This window comes from Rhynchophorus ferrugineus, unplaced genomic scaffold (genome assembly GCF_030347505.1).
Source record: "Rhynchophorus ferrugineus isolate W39M unplaced genomic scaffold, kcgeb_rfMv2 rfM1, whole genome shotgun sequence".
Lineage (NCBI taxonomy): Eukaryota > Metazoa > Arthropoda > Insecta > Coleoptera > Curculionidae > Rhynchophorus > Rhynchophorus ferrugineus.
Genome location: NW_027472580.1, coordinates 59,729,641 through 59,746,292, shown reverse-complemented (window position 1 = coordinate 59,746,292; position 16,652 = coordinate 59,729,641). Strand labels below are relative to the sequence as shown.

The 16,652-nt window shown below is 31.1% G+C and overlaps 1 protein-coding gene across 1 annotated transcript in view; it reads left to right on the top strand.

Annotated features, from left to right (window-relative positions):
- The window catches only part of LOC143189849 (multiple inositol polyphosphate phosphatase 1), a 35,331-nt gene extending 20,601 nt beyond the window's left edge, over positions 1 to 14,730 (top strand). The window contains exons 2-9 of the mRNA XM_076393884.1: positions 8,254 to 8,475; positions 8,544 to 8,727; positions 12,912 to 13,056; positions 13,193 to 13,312; positions 13,364 to 13,560; positions 13,614 to 13,792; positions 13,860 to 14,052; positions 14,109 to 14,730. Coding sequence (XP_076249999.1) covers positions 8,259 to 8,475; positions 8,544 to 8,727; positions 12,912 to 13,056; positions 13,193 to 13,312; positions 13,364 to 13,560; positions 13,614 to 13,792; positions 13,860 to 14,052; positions 14,109 to 14,367 — 1,494 coding nt within the window. The 5' untranslated portion in view covers positions 8,254 to 8,258 and the 3' untranslated portion in view covers positions 14,368 to 14,730. The remainder of the gene's footprint in view (positions 1 to 8,253; positions 8,476 to 8,543; positions 8,728 to 12,911; positions 13,057 to 13,192; positions 13,313 to 13,363; positions 13,561 to 13,613; positions 13,793 to 13,859; positions 14,053 to 14,108) is intronic.
- Positions 14,731 to 16,652: the final 1,922 nt, after the last annotated feature.

The window sequence follows — 16,652 nt, the reverse complement described above, 5'->3', positions numbered from 1 at the left end:
TTATAAAAAATATTCTATGCACTCTGTCTTGTAACTCTGGAGTAATATTGGCTGAACCGTTGTGAGCGTACAAATTCTAATATCTAATCCAGACCACAGATTTTCTATTTTATAAATGTTATGTAACTTGAAGGTTGCTTAAGAAAGGATGGGGCAAAAGTCCCGCTACCATTTTGATTGATGATCTTGTGGTCTATATTTATACACAATAAAATTTGAACGTCTACACAACACAAATGTTAAAGCATAGAGTAATATATAGAGTGTTAACTTAATACAAATAATTTCAGAAATGCTTTGCGTGGTCTCAGCAGAAAGGCGCTGAGAACGTCATTTCACTGAATTTCATTGGTTAGTTTAAATTACCATTGCAGGCACCTGTAATGAAAATATTTTATAAGGATTGCATTTCATTGATCGACGATTTCATACGTATCACGTTACTAACCTCTGACGTCACATTGTGCTGACCAATTAAATTTTAAATAAAACCAAAATATAATTTTTTTTGTATTCCATTCGTTTACTTTCATATGAATGGCTGTTATTTCATTCTGATTCCTAATTTTGTTAATGTTGTGTTAATATTTTTGTACAGATTTCCTAATAGTCTTTGGACATGTTACAAATAATTAATGTCCTTTTATATTATACTCCTAGCTATAAAATAACAAAGTAGAGGTTAACTTAACCTTAAATTATTAATCAAAACTTAGCAAATTTTATTATTATCCCTAAATATATAATTCACAAAGAAAAACTGTATCAAATTATTACATTCATAGTTATCCACATACGTTAATTTTTCTATTAATAATCAAAATTATCCATCAATAACCTAATCGTAAACACCGCCATTCTAATCAGGTGGAGTTCACAACAAATTTCGGAAGTGCCCATATGTAGTGTGAATAAATGAAAATGATAGCGGGACTTTTGCCCCACCCTTTCTTAGATGCTTGCATGTGCTTTGATCAACGATACCTAAAAAAAATATTAAAATTCGTTGGCTTTGAATCAAGTAACAATTTTCCATTTGGTATTATTGAGTTATTCAATTACTTACGTTAATCATTTGCGATATTCATTACTTATGTTGTGCTTTGAAGAAATCTGCTGCCCAAACCTATCAAACAAATTTAGAAACTATGGCGATGCTACTCCCTCATATCACAATTGGCGGTTTTGGTTTCAATAATTTAAAAGTGGTAATTTAGATGTCAATAATAAAGAACGGCCTGGAGGACCAAAAAAGACCAAACACAATGAATTTCAAGAGTTAGTGGACAACAACCTGGCTCAAATTCTTTGAACTTTCACGGAACTTAGTAGTTGATGAATCCGATGATGAAATACCTTTTTTTTCGAAGAAGTGTTGGCCATTTAATTTTATATAATTGGTAAGATCCATCTTTCAGGCAATTTATGGATGCCATTAAAAAAAACTGTTTGTGCTTTGAGCAAAACTATTCATCGAACCATTTTCTAATTTCTTCTTCCATGTTTTCGGGTCTATTCTGGATGATTTTCGATCAATATATAGTTCAAATTGATCATTTGTCGGTAGTGATAACTATTAACTCTGTTTCAACAGATTTCAACACTTAGTAGTATACCACGCCACTATGATCTCGACAAACACAGAGCGTTGTCTTGCGATTTTCTTGAGCGTTGTCTTGAAGATTTGGTCTTGGAGTCGATCGCTCAGATTCACCAGTTGATAATCATGATTTGTTGCACTTACGGTTTTCAAAATAAATCCGCTTTTCCTTACCTGTCACTATTCGATGCAGAAATAACTTTCGATCATACCTTTGAAGTAGAATTTCACAGACGTTATGTCAGTTTTCCATTTTCCAGTCATTCAATTAATGTGGCACCCATCTTTCCCATTGCTCGTAATCGGTCACTAATCCTTTCTTGGGCCACATTTAACGCTTCTGCCAATTGTTTTGGAGTTTCGGTTGGGTCTTCATCTAGTAACTGTTGCAGTTTCGTATTTTCAAACTTTTTTTGACCTACCAGAAAGTTTTTGCACATCAAAATCACCACTTTTGAATTTTCGAAGCTACGCCTCACATGATTTTAAGGTTACAACATACTCACCGTAAGTTTCTATCAGCAAACGATAACTTTCAGTGACTTTTTTCTTTTTATTAAATAAGAAAAGTAATACGTGCCGCGAATACATGTTTTTTTTTTGGCACCAAACTTGACATTTTCAAAGAGGTATAAATCTATGGAATTGTTATTTTCGCAAAATATAATATATATAGCTTTAAAGCTTGATGTCAGTAGAATAAAATATATTTACGCATGGCATATATTTGAAATTATAACACTAAATACGTAAGCCTAGCGAAATCGAGAGCAAAAAGTCATGGTTACTCTAGGAAAGTCATCCACGTTAACATTAATGCAGAATAATCATGGCCATCATGTCTTGCTCTGCATATGGTGGGGTCAGTAAAGGTGTATATTGAAAGCAATTAGAACCGTATTAATTTGTTACTGCAGATGTCTATCGACGTCAATTGAACAAATTGGACCACATAAGAGATGTCAAGGATATACTGTTGCAGCTCTAATGGAACGTTCTGTCGCACTCAGCGTATTCACCAGACATAGCGCCTTCAATATAACAAAACAAAATATCATTTTTTCGATACAGTATCACTGATCAAATGCAATTAAAAATGATGAAAAATGTTTTTATTAATGTTTAACCAAGAATTGAATGATCATTGTAAAAAATGGAAGCTTATGTTTTTAAGAATATTATCAGTCTTTTTGGAGCCACATTTTCTCATGTTTCTTGCAGAATGCTGTATTACCATATCGAAATAATATTTTCATGTTATAGTCTGTTTTATCTGTTACATCTTCTTAAATTTTTAATACCGCTGGCGATAGCTTTTCTCACTTACATCAACTTTACTATATATTTCAACAAGTAATCCTTGATCCAAGATGCTTATTTATCTAAAAACGAAAATAAAGAAGTAATATATTCTAATGCAAAATTGCTAATGTTTTACAACTAATTTTAACATAATATTTTAGTCGAAGAATGAAAACTTATTTCTATACCTAATATAACCATCAAATCATTTTATCGAATCGAATGATAAAACTTATTGCACAATCTATCATTTATGAATATTATTAATTAATTAATTTAAATTTTTAATAAACATTAAAATTTACAATTTTAATCGAATACGAATTAATTGAAAAGATGTAAACGTAACCACCACATAGGCCTACATTTTATTTTAATCACGGATTCCTTTGATTTCCTTATCGTTGAACGAATGGCAGTCGCTTACTGGTGGTCACAAACTAAACTATATACTTATTTGTTATTCGTTTAGGTTATTGGCATAATTAAATCTAAATACTATTATAATAAAAGGAAGAATGAGTAACTGTTTTTTATTTTAATTTTAGTACAATAAACTATATAAGTTCTATAAAAAGAAATCATATAAAGTAGAAAAACAATTATTCACTAGAATAGATAAGACTAGGCTTTTAGCAATAAAAACATTACATTTTTGACGCGAATTGTAAAACTAATAATAACAAGATAACACATTTCTATTGTTTTTCGCAACTGCGGATATTCAGATCACTAATTGTTTAACATCACGAGGTTTGATATTGCAGTTTTCGATCAAATCTATTCAAAATGTTAAATAATTCGATAAGACATTAGTAATTAGTAATCATTTTAATTCCTGTTAGTCACGTTATTAGTACATTTTTAAACATATTGAGTATTTCTAATACTAAAATTATTTTACAAATATTTGTCGTAAACTAATTATACTTAATTTATATTTGAGAGATAGTTATTTCTTAGAGAATTAATTGAGTGATTATAATTAATTGACAAATTATAATTAATTTTTATTTTCTTTTTTCAGCTATGAATATTGAGATTTTAAATAATCGTTTAAAATGTTGCTACACCTACAATAAGTGATGCACTATGATAGTAATCAAACTATGAGTCAGTAAAGCGTGTGTAATAATTCTAAGAATATTTAATTATTCTTAGTGAGTAGAACAACGATTTAAGTTTCAATTGTACAATCTACCCGCAACGGAAAAATTATAATACTAGGATTGTGATTTATTTTTAAAGGTTTTAGAGTAGATATATCAATTTAATTTTTTTTTAATTCCTACGATGGTAAAAAATACATTAGAAATAAAAACACAAACGAGTCTTTCATCTCCTTCAAATAAATCAGTAGTAATTAAAGTAATGAAAAATATCAATTTATGGAAAGGTTTGGAAAGGCCTTCTTCAGTTCGGTTTTATTGGCAAAATGAAACTCTCGAAGCTTTTTTTTTTTTTGAGAAAATAAATGAATAAACGAATCGAGAATAAAGTCGTGAAGAAAATATAATATAATGAATTTATTAGGCGTCGGCATGTACTCTGATCATTTTTCTTAAAAAAATAATTTATTTACAAAAATTATATTTTTCCCATGTCACTGGCGATACCCTGTGGAAAGAATGATGTTGGTTTGGGCAACAATCCAAATCATTCATCCAGTTTTTGCCTTTTTTAGCATTTCGAAACCGTGGTCGAGCATTGTCATGTAAAAGGACGACCTTGAGAATGTTTTTACTATTTTTGGTCTTATTTCTAACAATACGTCGTTCAATTTATTCAATTGTAAAGAAAGGCATATGCAGTAACAATTTCATTCGGCTGTAACATATCGTAATGGTGGATCAGCACATCATATCACATCATCCCCACCATTTGCACATTATGGCCATGAATAGTCCGCTTCGGTGTTGATGTGGATGACTATCCTGGACTAACCAATGACATTTTGCACTTGGAATTGTGGTTGTAGATTCCCTATTTATTGCTATAAATCTTGCTTTATTATTGATTTCAGCTTTTAAACGGTAAAAACGAAAAACCGAACATTTAGATATGACATAGCAACATAGGTTTCTGAAAGTGTTTGATAGGTTTCGGCAGCAGATTTATTAAAACAAAACAAAAGTAATGAATATCAAAAATATAACTTTGGGCCTACTATGATTAACATCTCTATACACTGAATCAATCATTAATAGCATCAATGGAATACTGTTATTTTTATAAAAATGTCTATATATTTATAGTTTATATGAATACTTCGCATTTTTAGAAATTCGGACACTCAGGGAAGGTGTCTACGTCTGAATCAATAGGCTGCTGTTGGTAGTGCAGGACTGCAGAATATTCTTTAATAAATCTCGCCACAGTTGGTGACCGGCTGTAGTTATTCTGACCTCGGAGAATGATAATCTCCTATTTCTCAGATCGTTTTCGATGATTTTGATCCATGTCTTCTGCTGCGTCTTCCAACGAAAAAATTGATTTTGCTAAAGACACCTGTGAAGATAATGAATTCACTCACCTTTAATTCGGCATCCAAACTATTGTAATATCTGTTTTTGAATATGTTCCTCAACTGTGCACAGATTGTCGCATCTTAAACGAATTATTTTATTTCTAATAACGTTCTCTTAAAGAAACATATCAAGTAACAGTGTTCAAGCCTGGGAACCATATAAAAGATTGGCAAAATAAACATTTGTAATAATCTTGAGTGTAACATTTCCCCTCCTCCACACGTACCATCTTAAAGAGTCAAAATCTCCTACAAAACAAGCCGACTCGACTTCGTACTTAAGCGGTAAATGTCACTTTCTTCTAATATATTAATGGATTCCCCCGTTAACATTTAGTCAACTCTTTGGTCTTTTCATCAATAATTCTCAATCCATATGGCTCTGAGTTGGGAAATATATAACATTTGTATTGGCGAATTTAGAGCTGTCATCAGCGAACATCAGATCAGTCAAGAAGTTTCTAGCATCATACTGAACATCATATATGTTTTTAAAAACTTGTCACATGGAGAGATGACCTGTCTTTGACGAACACCTGCTCGGATCTCGAGTAAATTTAACAAATTTTAGGGAAACATGTTCCAAAGCCGCCCAAAGTGAAGGGCAATGTATACAGTTCAAAGCAGAGCGAAAGTCAATAAAAACAACAATCGCGGGCTTTCCACTGTAATATGATCCTCCGTAAAACGGCGGAGTACGAAAATCATATCTACACAACCGTGATTGGGTTCCAATTCCGCCTACTGTTCTCGTCTTCTCTCGTGTGTCATCTGTACAGATATTTATAAACATCTTCTCGATAGTCTATAGGAGAGTTATACCTCAATAATTTTTATAACGTTATCGCCTTTTTCGATATCGATTTTTTCCATGCTGACGGTATTCTTTCCGATCGCCAAATTTCTGTGAGCACTATGTGAGCAAGTCGTTGAAACAATTTTTCCCCACCAGCTTGGATAATTTTGTCGTTACGTGATCGACAATTGACTGAATCATCAGGAAATAAAGTTTCTGTAATGCAATTGCTGGCAGAGTTGCCCTGTGGTGGGTTGATTGATTCTATTATTGATTGTAGAGCTGCATAAAGAACTCCCTATAAAAGTAAAAAGACCATTTTATTTTTAATTTTATTATTATTTTCTAAATGATTATTATTAACTACTGACGTTAAGGTCTTACAATTTAACACAAATAGAGTTGTGGTTCTACCAACCAACAAAATAATTAATGCTATATGAAAATACTCGATCGATTTAATTTCAAGGCCTGTTATATTTTAATAATAACAATATGATAATCTAATATTGTTCTGATTTTCATTTTTGTTTTCTATATATTGGTTTAGTTTTAATAAACCTCGAATAAATTATGTACAACCTTCTTATAATCTGACATAAATGTACATGATGCAATATTGCGTTTAAAAATAACAATTATAATAATTACGCTACTTACATTACTGAAATATATCTACCGAGTCAATAGATTTGTACATTTTTATATATATCCATTAACTATTTTCTTTTCTTTCTATAATCTTATATTTATTTTTGCAATTTCAACGTTTGTTTCAAGTGTACTTTACTAGTATAGTATTGTGAGTTCATCAATCAAAACGGTACTTATATTATTCCTTAATATTAAATAATTCGTAATGTTGGTGCATTATCTTAAATATTATCACTAATGCTTTGAATAATTTTGTGGACATTTTACGACAGGGTCGATCAGTACCAACACAAATCGAATTTTTTAGACTAATTCGGTTACATGTTCCAACACTTCAGACAGCATTCTGTCTCTTTTTAACTAGGATACTTTAACTAGTAAAATAAGAAGAAAAATCCGCTCCTAGACTAAAACGTGTTTTACATGTTTACAAATTAAATTTGCCTATATATACGAGGTTATCTATGATGTGCATTGGTTGTTTTATTGGAAGGATAATAGTTTGGGTATTGATGTAACTCAAACTAGTACTACAATATTTTATTTTATATCGGATTTTACAGTCTTGCATATACGAGTACGAGGGATCACAATTATCACACGACACCATCAACATATATCTTGTTTCGTTCGTCTTTACATCGTCACTGCTGTAAAATATGTCTCCATGATAACTATAGCCCTTTCAGTACAATATCCAATACACGTCATAGATAACATTGAATATATTACCAAATGTCCACAAAATTCTTCGAAGTATTAGTAATAATGATATGGTTACCAACCGGCAAACGTTGTAAATAAAAATTCTAAGTTAATACGGCAACATTGCAACTTACTGATGTCATACATTTTTGTGACTTGCATTGGCTGTTATATTAGATAGACTTATTTTGGTGGAAATTGTCTTTTGCCGTTTTTAAGGTATAAGAAGAGCTAAACATCAAGCGGGGTTAAATATGGCGAATGCTGAATTAATTCATATTAATGATAATATTTTAATTTTTAATTTTGGTGTAGTGATAGTTTTTAAGCTGTATGAGCAGGTACATTACACAAAATATTTTTTGTTTCTTCAACTGAAGTCTATTTTACAAATTTTTGTATTCAGTTCGTCCATGGAAAATGCGTTATCATTTAAAATCATGGAAAATCTAAATTTATCGTTTGTTTTCAGCTTAACAATAATCTGGGAACAAAATTCCTTTTGCATTCCAAAGAATAAGAGGATATTTAATTTTAAAGTTCTAGTGGTTTTGTGAGAAATTAAATTTTAAAATGTTGGCAAAATGATGGTACAACACGCAATTGAATAGACTAATATTGAATTCATGGGTTGTGATCTTTTATAAAATACAAATTTTGATTTTTTAGATATAATGTATAATCGACTAATACCATTGTTGACATTTGCTGTGATTTCTACCAATGCCCAAATCAATGTTGGAGCTGGTCGAGGGGGCGGTTCTAGTTCCCCCGACGAAATATTAGAAGATTATTGTTACAGACAGGATGAAGAACCATACATTTATTTTGGTACTAAAACATCCTATGACAGTTTAACAAGAAGAGGGGGTCAGCCGCATACAGTACCAGGTCAGTGTGCTATTAAAACAAAAAATATGATATAAACTAAGAAAACGTTAACAATAAAATTGTTTCAGGTTGTCAACCAGTTCAATTTTGGGCTTTAAACCGACACGGGACTCGATTACCAAAAGCACCTAAGATTGAGAAGTTGAGGAACCTTCAAGATTTCAAGGATGATATTTTAAAGAACTATGAGGAAAGAAAATCTTATCCCACTATTGGCAAATTGTGTTTCGATGACTACAATTTGTTAAGAAGGTAACATTTAGATAGTCGTAACTCCATAGTTACATTTAACAAACATTAATTAAAAAAAACATTAATTCTGTGTTAGGCATTAAATTATATTCCATTAATTAAATCTAAATATTACTTCAATCATTTCGTTTTTGATATCCATGATATATTGTGTTATATAATTATTTATTATATATGAAGTGATATGAAGTACTCAAACACATATATAAATTATCTACAATTGGATACATTAATTTGGATAATTGGATCATTACATTTCGATACTTTCGACCTTTCTCTACAAATAGTTTTCAAGTGGTAGTATTGAGTCTAACCATGGATCCCTCAAAATTGCATATTTGATTTTGGCTACTGCGAAACCCATAAAATACGTTTAATAACTTATAACGATGCAGCTTCGTCGAATCCCGATTGTCGGTTTTGAATTCAACATTTTAAAAGTGGTAATTTGATATCAATGATAAATACAGTGATTTGTAAGATTTATTGTGTGAAAACCTAGATTAGTGAGCAATAATAAGCTTATCAGTGATGTAAAATCCAAAATAGGACGAAAGCTAGAACACGAATAGACTAAAACTGTCATTTCGAACTGTTTCAACATGTCGATTTCATCACTTGTCAACCAAAACACTGTGTCAACCAACTGTGGTTTTCTCTGTGGTGTGTTGTGATCGGCGATGAAAAATTTGGCAAACCCAAAAGTGGATCTACCACAATCCCAAACACAACAAATTATGGGTGAGTCCAGGAGAGTTTTGGATATGATGGGCTCAGTAAGATGTAGTTTATCTTTTCGCTTGATAACGTTAAGCATACACTGTTCCAGCCACACCCAGCACATTTGCCAGGCACAGCACCTTCCATTTACAGCAATCGTTAGTCCACACACTCTGTGCGTTCGGGTATTATCGTAATTGCCCTTCGGTTATAATCGTATACTCATGGCCGATCAATTTTTTTGCAATATATTCGCCCTTTCCGATGCATCATTCAAGAGAAGTAGGTCGTTGAGGTTAGAGTTCTGGTAATAACAGTCTGCTGTTTCATAATTTTTCATTATTGGATGTTACGTGTTTACTAGTGAGTATTAGATTAGTGATTGAATATTAATCATGTTTGAAGAACGAAAGAAAGACATTTTTAAATTAACTAGTTACTTGATTTTTAATTAAAAAATTTGAAAATTTTATTGAAGAATGTTGATGAACACGCACAAGGTGATGGCAAAAGTAACATCGTAATCTGATTTTATTTAAATGTTTTTAATTTAGACAATCTCCATTAATGAATTGACTACCTCTAGCTGGAGACTGAAATACTGTAGATGTATTTGCATAACGTTAGTTGAAATAATTGATTATACCCAGGAATGAATTCTTGCAGAATTAACACCCTAAATTCTCTCTATAAATGTGATATTTATTTTAATAAATTTATTTTAACTAATTTAAATAAAGTCAAAGGATACCTACTTTTGAACTTTCATTTTTAAAACCAATTATTATGGCTTCTGTTATTAAAAATATGCCTTCAGCAATATATTCCACTCGCAGGTAGCCATAGAAAAACAGGCAGCGTCAAAAATGGCGATCGCGCAGCGATTATTCCCGATTGCAAATTACGATTTTACCCGAACGCACAGGGTCTACAGTTTAACGAACACTTCTATATACTACTTATTCAGATCGAAACATTATAGTTTAGCTGACACACTATTTAGAAATATTCAGCAATGGAAAAATGGATGAATGGCAAAATAATAAAATGCCATAGTTTTTTCGACATGATATCGCCATATTTCAGAAAGATTATTTGATTTTGTACCAATTATTTTCAGTAAATACTGTTATAAAATTACAGAATTAGAATATGTGCAATTACTTAATGTCAGCACTCTAATTTGTCTGAGCTTGCCGTAAGTTATACAAGTTAGACACTTTGTTAGAAAATGATCTAACAGTTATTATCGTACTATGTACTGGTATGATTTAAAATATTCATCACATTCATTCTTCCACTATTTCTCCCCATATTCCGTATTCGAACGTATTGTCCCAAATTAAATAAACGGATCACCCTTGAAGCGATACAAACATGAATAACCCAAACTTTAGTTAGGGTTTATTTAGGTAATGGTCCAAAAATGTAATGAAAGAAAAATCCAAAGCATACTAATTACAAACTTGTTCGCCAAAATGAATTATCTCTTATGGTGGGTACAGACCTGAGAATTCAGAGCGAATTTCAATAAAAAATTGAAAATGCGCATGAGCAGAATTGAATTCTGCGAACATTTGTGCCGAACAGGTTTCAAAATTGGTTCAAAGTCGTAGTGCGCATGCACTTTGCTTAGTTCCAGGGTTGGCCCGCATGACTTTCAGCGCTTGGCGACGAACAGAACGTTGTTCTAGGAGCCGCGGCACCCGCCAACGAATTTGAGCGAATGTGGGAAAAATTGGCGGGATTATGAATGACATAGGTTTTGGTTTCGAGAAAATAACCCAGTTTATTCCCTTGTAATTTAATTTATACCACCAAGATGTTTTTGAATTGTAAACATGTACTTAATATCTATTAATGATTAATAATAATAAATATAATTATATAAAAACGCTATAAAAAAACATGAAAAATAAAAATATTTATATTTTCCGAGCAAGAATCTTATTATAAAATCTTAAATAATGTTTAACTTGGATTTCTTTCTAACAAATGACAGGAGTCATAAAAATAAAATAGTATCTTAAAAATATGAGTTGTTTTTCTTATTTTTCAGTATCCATAGTATAAAACTGGTCAAATAATATTGAAAAAGTATTTTACAAATGGTGAAAGAAAATATATTTAATAATAACCTCATATAAAGTATTTATTAGCAACATAAAAATATTAAGTTTACCAAGGGTTGTTGGAACATTATTTTTCGATATATTATTATTCGGAACATATACGAATGATGAGCAAATACAAGAAATAGCAATGGAAGAAATACAATAATATCACTAATTTTATTTAATAGAACGTAGAACAATGTATAATTTTAAAATGTATCTAACACATCAACATGTAAAAATAACCACCCATTAATCGCACTCAACAATCGGTTTTTAGCTTCTTTCCAAAAAAACGACTATATCTTCGCTCTAAAATATAAAATTAAACAAATAATTTTAGAAAATAGTCACTTACCTTTGTTATTCTTTAGACAGCAGATATATCACTGCGGTTTCAAGGTGCTACTCCTTCATTTTTTCCAAGATATGTCTCAAATGTGCTTATTAGCAAGTTTATTTTTTACTTTATAATTTGAAAAGATACTAGCATAATATCCTCTTGTATGGACTCTGGCTCTTACATCCAAATCATCTTATACTTGTTAGCTTTTATTTTTTCATACTTCTTAGCCTTACGTCTGAAATAATTTAAACACAGTTTACAAATATTTCACCTTCAAAATAGTAATAACATTTCTAGAATATAATCATACTACATGCAGTAAATATAAATTCTTACCTGTTTATATAATTCTTCTCTACCAAGTAAAGGTAATAGTCTTAATTTAAGGTTTTATTATGTCCACCTCATAGTGAAATTGAATATATTTTCTGGTGATTTTGGATTATATTGTAATCGTTACAGTATTGTAAATGTTTGAAATCTATTCAGGAATCTATAACTAGTATTCTTACCATAATCTTCAAACGAGTTTAATTTCAATATTATACTATTTTCTTCCTTATCATAACTTTGTTTATTGTGTTACCGGCTATACTTACAATAATATCACACTCTTTTAACACATATCATTTTAGCAATAAACATTGCTTTTTAGGCAAAGAACGGTGATTTATATTTTGGCATGCCATTGTAAAATTATGATTATAAAAAAAAGAATACGTGCCTCCGAACCAAACGATGAAAACCGTCAAATGATTTTTGGAGACCGAAACTTTCCGAGAGGAACCGAAGGCACTATTATAGTTTCCGAGTTATAGAATATCGAACATTTACATATTTAAATTGTCAATTTTTCTCTTATACTTATACTTCTTTATACTTAAGCAGAATGGGATGGAATCAATTAACGTGTATAAACAATATAAAGTGCAATCAATTTATTTTATCTTCCATTTTATTATTATAATTATTAAAATGCTTAATTATTTATTGTTTTTATGTAGGTGGAGATGGAATGATTCAATAACCATAGATAATGCAGCTTCTCTAACTCAGCAGGGCATAAATGAACTAAGACTGTTAGCTCGAAGATACCGGTCAAAATTTCCACAGTTATTCAATCAGCCTTATGATCAACAGTCCTACTATGTAAGTTTTTTAGACGTAATAAATGCAGTAATTTTATTATTTTGTTATAATACATTTTTTGTTTATTACGCCAATTATAATTCATTTACTTAACCACGATTCAATTCAATATTTAAATTTAAATTTATTTGTATAGTTTCAGTATACTGAGTCTGACAGAACTCATGATAGTTACCAATCATACATAGAAGGTCTATTTAATCATGATTACTATCAAGTTCATGCTAATACTGTAGGAAATGACTTACTGTTGAAAGTAAGTATAGTTTCATGATTCAATAGTTGTTTACAATAATATATTTGTTAGCCTTACAAAAATTGCAAAGAGTGGCAGGAGAAGGTTGCCAATAATCCAGACAGTGATTTAGAATACAGAACCTTTCTGGAATCTAAAGAATACGAAGATATGGCAAAACAGATATCTAGAAGATTAGGATTTCGTTATACTTTGAATTCATCTTTAATACAAGATATTTATGATATGTGTCGGTTTGATAAAGCTTGGTAAAAATTGAAATCAATAACCCATATAAATTGTAAGGATTTAAAAATTTCAGGCAAGTTGAACAACCTTCAGCATGGTGCACAGCATTTACCAAAGAACATTTAAAATTATTAGAATATGGAGAAGATTTAAAAGAATATTATATTACTGGATATGGAAATAAGCTGGTTGAGAATATTGGTTGTGGTATTGTCCAAGATTTATATAGAAAATTCGAAAGAACTGTTCAAGGTATATTAATACAACGTACAAGTTGCTGTAAAGCAAACTTATTATCTGGTTAAATTTTAATTTCAAGGATATCCTGATGGCAATAAAGTGACTGCATTATTTACCCACGCAGCTACTATGGAAGCAGTTTACTCAACAATGGGAATCGCTGAAGATCCCAATGGACTTAAAGCTGATAATTACAAACAACAGCAAAGAAGAATGTGGAGAACATCTCTCATAAACCCTTTTGCAGCTAATTTGGTTGCTGTTTTATATCAGTGAGTTGGTATTACACTTAAGTTCAACAGCTAATTCATGATTGAATTATTTATAGATGTCAGACTAGTAATCAGCCCCAAAACAATTTCAAAGTGATGTTCTTCTTAAATGAAGTACCAATTGAAGAATTTCTTGGATGCTCTGTAGGTCTCTGTGACTGGTCTATCTTTGAAAATCGATTTCAAAAATTAGTTGAAATGTGCAATGTTGATGCTTTTTGCGAAGGTCTCAGTTCCGCTTCAAGTATGAAATTATCATTTATACTCAATGTTATATCCATATCATTAATATTTTTGAGAAACATTATATTTTAAGACTTATTTATTTCCATTGTACTTTTTATACAATTTATAAACAAAATTATAATGTTTCGCTTTGACTTCAATAGCATTAAATTAATATATATAGATTGCTTCACAAACCAGATTTTATTTAATAATTTAGCATAGATCAAATACTAGTATTCATATCTACTTGTACTGTTTTTGTGATGTTTAGTATAAGATTTAGAATTTTATGTTATTGTATATATCTTATATTTAACATGAACTATTTTTCACTTTGTAAAATATTTATGGAGAAAATTCTAAAGCTTCTTTTATTCAGCTTTATTATTAAATGTAGTACAAATATAATTTTAAGATATTGTTAAAAATTGTTAAATAAAAAAGGCATTCTATGTTTGTGTATATTATGTAATATTATTAAGGTTACAGCCACTTCTATCCTGCTAATCCAGTGGCATAGCAACGTACCAGATAGCATCGGTAGCATATTTGATATCATAGATGATGCCGAATATTCTACCATATGTAGTTTGTGAAAATGTCAAATCCGTTTTAAAGTCGGAGAAGATTTTTCCTTCTCAATTTACCGTAGTTAAAAAGAAACAGGAACTAAGGCAAGGACTAAAGGACCAAAAGAACAACAAGGAACCAGGACTAGATGAAATCCGCTCAGAAATCTATGTCAGGTGGTGAACACCTAACAGAATCTATCACTGATAACAAAAATATAGAAAGAATCCCTGAGGTCTGGAGAAAAAGTATGATTTGTGCTATTTATAAAAAGGGAAATAACTGAGATAACTCATGGAATATATTTTCTATGTACTGCATACAAAATTTTCACATCTCACATCAGGTATTGATCAAATTAGGGATACCTAAATCAGAATAACAGGGATAAACTAATCAGAATGATAAAAGCAAAAATGTAAGAAGGGTAGTGGTGATACGAATCCAAAACCAATTAAATGACGCAATTCACCATCTCGAACGGCTTAAAGTAATAAGATAGTTTGGCCTTTGGATAGGGAAGGAAAACCTGCTAACCAATAAGAAGCTACCGCGGGCTGCAAATGCAGTTGGCATCAATATTATGAGCAGAAGCGTCAAGCCAAACATATTTAGAACTGAAACTATATACCAACAACATCGGCCTTGATATTAACCCGAGTAAAATAAAGACTTTAATACAGAAAAGAGATAATGAAGACGCACGAATCATAGTAGAAGACAACATTGAGTCGGTGGATCGCTTTACATACCTGGAGTGGAAATGAACTCAGTGGGTACGGAAAATGGAGAAATTCGCAGAAGAATAATATGGTCAATAAAGCCTATTTCGCAATATCTCACGTACTAAAATCTAAAAACCTACATAACAAGCTGAGAGTCTACAAAATAATAATAAGACCCATCGCAAGTTGGGAATCAAAGCGAAGCGTGGACCATGACGAAAAGAACAAAAGAAAACATTCTCAGTGTCTTCGAAAGAAAGGTATTGAGGAAAATAATGGGACCAATTAGGGACAATCACATCTGGAGAACTAGATCTATTCATCAGACTACAGCGGTTACAGTGGGTGGGGCGTGTGATAAGAATGGAAGACAAGATATTATCAAAAATAATTTTAGATAGTCGAATGTACGGAAAAAGGCCATTGGGAAGACCTCGAAAACCCTGAGAAGAAGAAACCCAGGAAGATGCATGAGAGCTTCTGGGCATCTGAGGGGGTAGGAGAGTGGCAAAGATAGGCAGGCATAGGGCAGAAAATAAAGGAGGCCAAGGCCTAGTTTAGACTGTAGCGCCATTCGAAGAAGTTTGAACATATCGAAGCCATTAAATAGACAGTCAGAAACAGATTGAGTCACTGATTAGTTACTTCGAACAGGAACGAGATATTTATTTACTTTATTACTTTTATACTTATATAATATATATTATATTATAAAATCGCTTACACATATAAATGATATTTGCTGACAACAACTATAATTTTATGGATTAATAATCGCAATTTACAAGAATATGTTATATTACTTATATTAAAATGTTATATATCAAAGCCAAAATTAAATAAAACTCAAAGTTGATGTGGCAATATTGCCATATTTTGACATCATAAAGTTAGATGACGTGAGTTCACTGTTTTATTAAACTGACGTTATAACTAACCTAGCCTATATATGGCTTAGACCAGGTTATCAGATGTTAATAGATTATTTTGATTTGAGTGTCACTAGGACGTCGATATTGCATTGATGAATCCAATAGCCGATCTAATGAAGTTATAGCTTAAGCAAGCTCCCCTAAG